The 10,177-nt window shown below is 36.9% G+C and overlaps 2 protein-coding genes across 2 annotated transcripts; both read left to right on the top strand.

Moving 5' to 3' along the window:
• Positions 1-4,835: 4,835 nt before the first annotated feature.
• LOC139859795 (uncharacterized) lies at positions 4,836-5,453 on the top strand. The gene has a single exon (XM_071848569.1). The coding sequence runs from the start codon at positions 4,836-4,838 to the stop codon at positions 5,451-5,453; it is 618 nt and encodes a 205-aa protein (XP_071704670.1).
• Positions 5,454-7,317: 1,864 nt separating this feature from the next.
• On the top strand, positions 7,318-9,207 carry LOC139859796 (uncharacterized). Its single transcript, XM_071848570.1, has one exon. It carries the CDS (start codon positions 7,318-7,320, stop codon positions 9,205-9,207), a length of 1,890 nt encoding a protein of 629 aa, XP_071704671.1.
• The last annotated feature ends 970 nt before the right edge of the window (positions 9,208-10,177 follow it).

Genomic DNA, 10,177 nt, shown 5'->3' on the forward strand with positions numbered 1-10,177 from the left:
TGGAATACTTGACGTCAACGCATTCTACCAAACCATAGCTCTACCCTTTAACAATCTACAAGCATACATAACCCGCAACTCCGGTTCACACTGACAGGCTTCCAAAGCCCTTTCAACCTCCATTAACCAATTCATAGTTTCTGTCAGGTCAGAACTTCCCGAATATTCTGGGGGTTTGCCATCTAAGAATTGTTTATAAGTACATTTCTTATGGGGTTGAACAAAGGGTTGTTGGAACATTTGCGTTTGCTACGGGTTCATTAACATTGGATTTTGAAAAGGGAAAGTATTTTGTGGTGGCATGTAATACTGTTGAGGTGGTTGATTTTGCATTGGGTATTGGAATTGAGTCTGACCCATGTTGGGTACGGTTTGAGATTGTGCTATCGGAAATCCAGGTGGCGTATCATCATTTCCCGCAGGATTTACCAACTCAAGCTCAATAATTTTATCCTGAGCTTCTTTCAGTTTACTTTCTAACTCATGTATATAACTCTGTTGATCATTGTCATCAGACTCAACACCCTCATCTAGAGCTCTGTATGTTCCAGGGTTTGTCGAGCCGGTAGCGTTTGCATCTCTGTTAGCCATACATGTGCTACAAAATAACTCACACAAAAGATTAGTGGATAACACGTTAGCTTAACACAACTAACGCACACGTATCCCTGCATTCACTTAGACCCACCCACGGACATGTTTGACTCCACTTAAAGCTTGGGAACAAGTTACACGCATGTACTTGCTGTCAAACCTATGCTCTGATACCAACTTGTAACACCGACCATTTTTTTTATAACACAGCGAAAGTCTAATTTAGTAAAACCACAACTTTAATTACATTAGTACAAAAACCCCTTAATTATGTTTACTTTATCAAATGGTGTTACGTTATTACAAACACGATTACAAAAGTCTACATCAGAGTTGCAAGTTAAACATGTCTTCTACATCAATGCCCGATCCCATCAGCAGTAGCTAAACCTGCAGGGGAGGAATGTGGGGGGATTAGCGCACCGCTAAGTGAATGGAATCTATCTACAGATTAAGCTTAAAAAATCCATCATACAACAGTCAACTAACATGCTTACGACCATCAAGCATACAAACAACGAGAATATGAGGATCGGTGGCTTGTACGGGCATACGACCTAACTGATCGGACTAGGATCTACCGATAGTCCTTCCTACCAGTCTCTGCATAACAATCCAAACCCAACACATGCGTTCTTCTATGCTATACTAACGGACTGTAGGACTTGGACTCAACCTCCCTTAGAATGGTTGACCTCACACGGACTTCAACTACCCTAGGAATGGTTGAAAGTCCCCAACCGCCCTAGGAATGGCTGGTGTCAAACACAGTGCACATACACAACATATATAGATCACATAGCATGCAACTATCTACCTAGCATGGCAATCACTACGCTACATAAGGTAATCAGAGTAATCGACAGTAGCATGATTGGCTACTTAAACTCTATCCGAAGATAGACCCACTCACCAATTACCAGCAACTGAAGATTCTCGGAGGTCTAATCTTTCTGAGTCTTCTCTTTCTCTTTTCCACCTGAGAATAGACATAATCAAGTCAGTAATCATGTCTTGATATCATCCCAACAACAAGACAATAGCATCAATAAACAAGCACTTGAACACTTAAGCAATCTGACCTGTAAACCGTACGAGTGACACTCATCCGCACGTCTGAAAAACCTCAACCGTGCGATTGACACCTCACTCGTGCATTTGGTCCTTGGCCAAATATCTAATTAGACAATAGTAGGTCTATATGGTTGACCACACGAGTGACATATGACACGTACGAGTCACATCTCAACCGTACGATCCAACTAGCAAATATAACAGTTCAAGTAACCACTCACTCATGCGGTTCACCTTGCGGTTGACCGCCTCAACCGTACGTGTGAAGGTTCACTCGTGCGAGTGAAAAGGAACATCAATAGCAACATGTAATTACATATTACAACCTATATTCATCATATATTCATTCATTCATAAGCCTATATCAAGAATTCAACTCATAATAACATATTAACGCATGCACACTAGACACACACGCTAATACCTCTATTTCTGACCCAAATATGTTTTGATATAGCTTCTAAAAAGTTTACGAATGGAAAGGATTTTTCATTACAATTACAACGATACTTGATTCATCAAAAACGGAGTTACGGTGTGAAAGTTATGACCAAAACAAGTTTCCACAAAGCTGACCGGTGCTCACATGCATGGCTGAGACCTCACTCGGGCGAGTGAGTCCTCACTCGTGTGGTTGACCCTCAAACATGTGGTCACTCGTATGAGTGACCTGTCACTTATGTGGGAGCTAAAGAACATCTTCTGCGCGCTAATTTTTGCCATTTTGGCCCAAAAACTCGATTTTTGCAAGTTCTAACATCAAAACCACTTCAAAAACATCACATAAACTATATAGAAACTATTTCTAACATCAATTAAGCATAACAGACACATTTTATGAAGATTCAAGATTAAAATTCATCAAAAACCCATTTACACCCAAAACCCAATTTCTATGAATTAAAGCACGAATTCAAGCTAACAAACCTGGATAAATGATCACAAAGATGATAATAATCACTCCTTAAAGTCTCTTGATCCAATTTCTAGCTTAGATTTTATTAGGGTTTGTGAAGAGATGAAGTTTGGTACGTTCTTGTTTGAGAAGGTTCAAGAAATGAGAAGAATGAAGAAGATATTACACTCTAAATGGGTTATTAAAACCCATACTCCACAACACACGGGTATTTATCAGTTATCTAATATCTTTCGTACTTAGTTAGGCAATCCTAACGGAGTCCAAATCTAACAAACAAACCATTTCTGTGACCCTTGTCACAAACTGGTCTTAACCACATATTCAATTAACAATACACATATTATTAAAATAAAAGCATATTTTAAACACAATTATAAACTTAAGGGCAATTAACTAATCTTACTTCTAACCCCGGTTTCAGTCTGTTACAGTTCCACTTGAGAAAGTAATGGGAGATATAGACATACGTGGGGTGGATTTGCACTACCAACTACGTACGTACGAAGATCATTCACCTATTGTTTATCCTGCTCCGAATGCAAGAACAAACCAGAGATTCGAGGTTTTCCTTCAATTGATTGCTATTTTGCCAACCTGTCGAGGTTTGGCATCGGAAGACCGTATGCGCATATAACGAAATAATGCAGTTTGTGCTACAAATTAGGTACATGGTTTTTACAGATGAAGAGGTACACCTACAATTATTTCCTTATACTTAAAAAGATAAAGCAAAACGTTGGTTCTTGTCCTTACCCTCCCGAAGTATTACTACTTGGGCATGTTGAGTCCCCTATAGAATTAAGGATTTAATTATGTCAAAACCACCAGCAGCACTAAGTTGTTAACAGCCAGAATAGGTTAATTATAAATAACCAGCAAAGATGTATACTAGTCGTTAATGCTTGAAGTGTAATGCTTAACTATCAGCTGAAAAGGGCTAAGTGTGATTGTACTTCATAACTAGAATGAGGGATGAATGCTGACCCAACAAAAGACCGAAGAAGAACCAGCAGAAGATGCAAAAGCAGCACAAAATGCTTAGTAAATTTATGATGTTCGGAAGAATGAATGCTTGCAGTGTCGTCTACATCATAAATGTGCTATTCAACTGACATCGAAAACTAAGTTGAAGAGCAAAGGACACAAGTCGGCGGTTGACAAGTTACCTTACAAGACAACGTGGAATGCAGAGGTATAACCCATGTGCAGTTCATGGTTATACCTAATGTCAACGCCTTGGGAACTCAACATTCTATTTGTTTATTCAAATAGTATGTCCGCCTAGATTAGGTAGTTCCAGATACAACTTATAAACAAAAGGTAGCCACATGCTTTCTTACAGTGTTGTCTACCAAAGTACAAGAATTCCTTTAACCAACAAATAATAGCTCCATTACACGGTTACTAGACTTTGTATAAATATACAACTCCACTAAGGTTTAATTTTTTTAGTTATGTGGGATTATAAATCGATAGAGTCTATAGCTTCTATATGCTTAAGAGTGTTTTGAGCTATCAAGGTGTTAATCTGTATCAACCGGTTATCTCTTTCCACTATAAGCTAACCGTGATTCTTTGAGATTATATCATTAAAAGAATAAGTTGAAATTATCTTGACTCTGATTTATATTACTTGCTTAATTATATGCGGAATTGAGATATTCCTGCGAAATCAATGGAGTACATTGAAAAATTTCTCAGGAATGCCTTATCCATCCAGTGACTTTGTTATAGATACTACTAATAGATTGATTCACGATGAGTTAAGGTATGATCTTCTATCCTTGAAATCCGAACATAACAATTTGTTTAGTAGTTTGACTCCGAAACAAAAAGGTGTATATGACGAAATTGTTTTTCGGGGTTCAAAAAAGTGATGGAGGTGTGTTTTTTGTGTATGGGTACGATGGTACAGGCAAAAGATTTTTGTGGAAAATACTGTCGACGACAATTAGATCAAAGGGGAAAATAGTCTTAAATGTTGCTTCGAGTGAAATTGCAACACTTTTGCTAAGTGGTGGTAGAACAACTCATTCCATATTTGTGATTTCCATTAAAATTAATGAGAATTCCGTTTGTTCTATTAATGTTAATAGTCGACTTGCAGATTTGATGAGACAATCTTATTTGATATGGGATAAAGCTTCAATGATGCATAAGCATTGTTTTGAAGCTCTTGACAGGACACTTAGAGATATAATGCGCCAAACGTTAGCTGAGAATTGAGGATAAAGTTTTTGGAGGGAAAATGGTGGTTTTTGGTGGAGACTTTAAACAAATACTTCCGGTTGTTCCTAAAGGTACCCGACAAGACATCGTGAATGCTTCGTTGAACTCATCCTATCTATGGTATCACAGTAAAGTATTGAAGCTAACGGTTAACATGAGGTTACGATCCGAAGGCAACAATGATGAAATGGAGGACATAAAAGCGTTTGCAAATTGGATTCTAGATGTGGACAACGAAACTGTTGGTGGACCAAATGATGAGGATGTTGAAATCACCATACCAGGTGAGTTTCTAATCAAAAAGTCAGACGTTCCAATTAACTCTATTGTAGAGTCCACTTACCCGGATTTGAATAATAATCTATATGAAAATACATTTTTTCAAGAGAGAGCTACTCTTGCTCCTACTCATGAACATGTAAATAAAATTAATGATCGTTTGTTACAACTTGTCCCAGGTGAAGAATTTACTTACTTGAGTTGTGATGGTGTCGATGCTTCTGACAACTCTATGACAGGTGATCGTGGGATGCAATATCAAGAATTCCTAAACAACCTTAAGTTTTCAGGTATTCCTAATCACAAGTTGGTTCTTAAAGTTGGTGTTCTGATCATGTTACTAAGAAACATCGACTAACTTAATGGTTTGTGTAATGGTACACGATTAAGGGTTATTAAGCTTGAGAAATCATTGATAACAACAAGGGTTATAACTGTACAAATATTGAGTTTGAAACGATGTTTCCTCGCATAAAATTGAGTCCATCTGATAAAACATTACCCTTTAAGATCACTAGAAAGCAGTTTCCAGTTCTATGTGTTTTGCAATGACGATTAACAAAAGTCCACGCCAATCGCTATCACGAATTGGCTTAGTTTTGCCCCGTTAAGTCTTTACTCATGGACAATTATATGTTGATATTTCTAGAGTAAAGAATAAAAAGGATTTGAAGATACTTATGTGCGACAAGGACATGAATGTTGCCAATACTACAACCAATTTTGTTTACAAGGAAGTTCTACAAAGCTTATAAGATGAAATTGTTACAGGTATGTTTCTAAGTTTTTTTTTTTTAATTTGTAAATAATGTGTGTCAATATTTTACTTCGTTTTGAAACCTACTTATATAGTACTCATTAAATTTGCGTCCAATATTAATAACATTATATACAACTACATACTTAAACAATATTTGTTTTCTTTAACAAGCAGGTGATGAAGGTTAGTATGTCAACTGCTATTTGTATGATCAGCAAACATGGGATAATCATCCACTTATTTTAAAAGATAAGTTCAACCTCACTAAATTATAATGGTTTGCAATCATATAGCTAAGAAAGTTGTTGAATCACTGATATATTTTAAGACTTATTTAGATTCTTCAATTATCTATTTATTAACATGTGTAATTCGTGGCTAGTACTATCTATTCAACATATATACTCAAGTGATTTTTTTAAACATACATATAGTTTCTTACACTTTAATATATTTTCCTACTTTATTATATTTTACCGATTGCATTTTCATTCATACACTTATAGTATTTGTCTATCTAATTGTCAATGTAATCTTAACTAAACGACTATACCATTTAAATTTGTTGAATACCTAAAACATAGAAATTCAACTGTTTCATTTTAAAAAACCCGCGATTTCACGGGTCATTTCACTAGTTTAACTATAAATACCTACTTTCTCTAATTATATTAAACATGAAAAGTTTAATATGTGTTCTTTGAGAGTAAATAAGTAAATATAAATAAAAAACATTAGTATATACTCCCTCCATCTTATATCTATTGTATATCTTTCATTTTTTGAATGTCTTAAATTAATTGTCTACTTCCATAAATAAAAAAGAATAATGTGATAAATTTTTTGTGTGCCCATAATTTATTCATGGAAGAGAAAAATACGAGTAAAAAGTAAGGGGTAAAACTAGAAAGTTAACAGAATAGTACATGTGTCAAGTACTTTTTCTTAAACTATGTGTTTTTATCTAAGGATAATAGATTTGAGACGGAATGAGTAACATATAAATCTTAGATTACAAACCTTTAACAAGGTTTTCTTTTTGCCTCCAAATTTCTAAATTTACCGACCATTGCACTCCATACAAACATGTGGTTTGTAACTGGTTTTTTTGGTTCATTAAAAATCAAACTTCAAACATTAATAGCATTTGACCAAAATTAAAATAAATATTCTTAACAAGTAATCTACATTTAATCATCCTTGCATCATCTCCTCCCTATCTTCTCCCGCCAACATCACCGCCGCGGGCCGCCGTCGCCACCTTCTTCCACGGTCATTTCTTGATAGCACAAAAAGAACTATACTTAGATATCACAAAATATTCAACTTTTATGGTGACGTAACTTTTGTTACAAAAATACATGATACACCTATTTCTTTAACTTCAAGAAAGATCAATATTAATATTGGAGCCACCCGTTTCTCTCTCTAAGAACACGACGGAGGTGGTCCGCCGTTGGCGATGGCGGACATTGTGAAACAAATTATAGCAAGACCGATTCAATTGGCAGACCAAATTATCAAAGAGACAGATTTTGCATGCTCGTATAGACAAGAATGTGCCGAAATTAAAGAACGAACCGAAAAACTTGCGGGGTTACTCCGGCAGGCCGCGCGTGCAAGTAATGACCTTTATGAAAGACCCACACGCCGAATCATTGATGACACCGAACAAGTTTTGGATAAAACGCTTGGGCTTGTAATTAAATGTAGGGCTAATGGTTTAAGCAGGCTCTATACTTTTATCCCTAAAGGTGGTGTCAAGAAACAATCGAATTTAATCGAGAATTCGATTGGTGACGTGTCGTGGTTGCTTCGTGTTTCAACTCCCGCGAATGAGGGGGACGATGGGTATGTCGGGTTACCGCCAATTGCTGCAAACGAGCCGATTCTTTGTTTGGTTTGGGAACAAATCGCCATACTTTGTTGTGGGACGCTTGAGGACCGGGCCGATGCAGCTGCTTCGCTTGTGTCGTTAGCTCGGGACAATGATCGATACGGGAAATTGATTATTGAGGAAGGGGGAGTTCCTCCGCTTTTAAAGCTTGCTAAAGAGGGGAGAATGGAAGGTCAAGAAAGCGCGGTTCGAGCTATAGGGTTGCTTGGTCGGGACCCGGAGAGTGTTGAACAAATAATTAATGCGGGTGTTTGTTCGGTGTTTGCGAAAATTTTAAAAGAAGGGCATATGAAGGTTCAAATTGTGGTGGCGTGGGCCGTGGCGGAGTTAACAGAGCATCATGACGCGTGTCAAGAACGTTTCTTGCAAGCTAACACGATTCGGTTGCTTGTTAGTCATTTAGCTTATGAAACGATAGAAGAACATAGTAAGTATAACGTTAACAAAGAAAAAGAAAAAAAGATAGTGTCGATACATGGTGTTGTTATGGCGAATAATGATCATGATCACAATGCTAAAAGGACACAAGATGATGATGATCACTCCAATGTAGCACGTCCTGGTGGACCGGACATGGGAGATATACACAACGTTGTACACGACGTGGTGACTACGAGGTCTCCAAGTCACCACCATCAACATCGGGAAAAGAGTAGAAGACGTGTTGCGTTGCCCGGGGGAAGCATCAAAGGGAGGGAATTCGAGGATCCAGAAACAAAAGCTGAAATGAAAGCGATGGCCGCTCGAGCCCTTTGGCGCCTTTGTCACAAAAATTTCTCAATATGTAAAACCATAACCGAATCTAGAGCACTTTTATGTTTTGCGGTACTTTTGGAAAGAGGTGAAGCGGAAGTGAAATACCATTCAACTATGGCACTAATGGAAATAACATCAGTGGCCGAACGTTACTCAGAATTGAGACGTTCGGCCTTTAAGCCAACATCCACAACCGCGCGTGAGGTTGTGGACAAGTTTCTTAAAATAGTTAACAAAGGAGAGTCTGAACTCCTTATTCCAAGTATCCAATCAATTGGAAACTTGGCCCGAACTTTTCGGGCCACAGAATCAAGGATAATTCCTCCTTTGGTGAGACTCCTTGACGATAGGGAGACCGAGGTGTCAGCAGAGGCGGCGGTTGCATTGATTAAGTTTGCGTGCACTGATAATTACTTGCACACGTATCATTGCAAGACGATAATAGAGGCAGGAGCGCCAAAACATCTTATTCAACTAACTTATTTCGGGGAACTTATGGCTCAAGTGCCGAGCATTATTCTTCTTAGCTATCTTGCGTTACATATACCCGATAGCGAACTGTTAGCTCAAGAAGATGTGCATATTGTTCTTCAATGGGCGTTGAAACAAGGTCAATTGTTGCAAGATCCAGAGTATCCATTAGAAGCACTTGTTTTAGAAGCCAAACAGAGATTAGAGATCTATCAATCTCGAGCATAATTTTTAAATTTGTATACTATTTGGTTTCAAATTTCTTTATTACGGAGTATTCATTTTCTTGTTCTTTGCACAGTTTTGTTCGGGTAATTTAGTACATACAAAAGTATAAATTGTTTTAGGTATCATTACTGATTTCAAAAGCTATATTAAATTAAGTAGCAAAATATATCAACATGATGAGAGTAGAACAGTATAGATTATTTTTTGCGAAACGGCAAAATAACAAAATATCTTTATAGATAACAAGAGCGTTAACAAAACAACCCACCGAAAACAAAGATAGAAAGGCATCTCCGCGGCAGACTAGTTCGATTCGTGTGGTTTTTTTTTTTTTTTTTTTTTTTTTCCCCGAAGTAGCGTTAGTTGGTCGTGTAGTTGTTTGGCTAATTTTGGTTGTGAGGTTTGTTGCTTGTTTAGTATGGTTGTTATAACGCTTGGGGCCATATTGCTTGTTTTGACTAGGTTATGCTCATTTGTAGATAGCTTCTACTCGTAGTTCTTAGAGCTTTGTTTTCTTGTCTCAAACTTTGTCATTTCATATGTTTGTGTTCTTTCATTTCATGATGAAAATTCATAGGTTATATATAATTATTATCGTTTTTTTTTTGAAAAAAAAAAAGAAAAAAAAAAAAACTACAAAACAACCACATTTAACTTAACTTTTATAATTCTTGATTTTATAGTTCTTAACTTTTTGTTATCATCTACGAGTAATTTTTAAGGTATTAAAATGGGTTGAAATGTGTAAATTGTTGAAAAACAACCCGAGGAAAGCAATCCTTGTAATACTAACTTATGAATCACTTCAAATAAAATCCCCTAACCCAAGAATACCCTAAAAAGCTGCAAGCCGATCATCTTCAATAAACTATCATAGTCAAGGAGCATATAAATCAACGACGATAACCACACAAACTCAATTAAACCCGGACCTGAAATCAACCTAGCAACATCTAAACCACCAGATGCC

Source organism: Rutidosis leptorrhynchoides, chromosome 7 (assembly GCF_046630445.1).
Source record: "Rutidosis leptorrhynchoides isolate AG116_Rl617_1_P2 chromosome 7, CSIRO_AGI_Rlap_v1, whole genome shotgun sequence".
Lineage (NCBI taxonomy): Eukaryota > Viridiplantae > Streptophyta > Magnoliopsida > Asterales > Asteraceae > Rutidosis > Rutidosis leptorrhynchoides.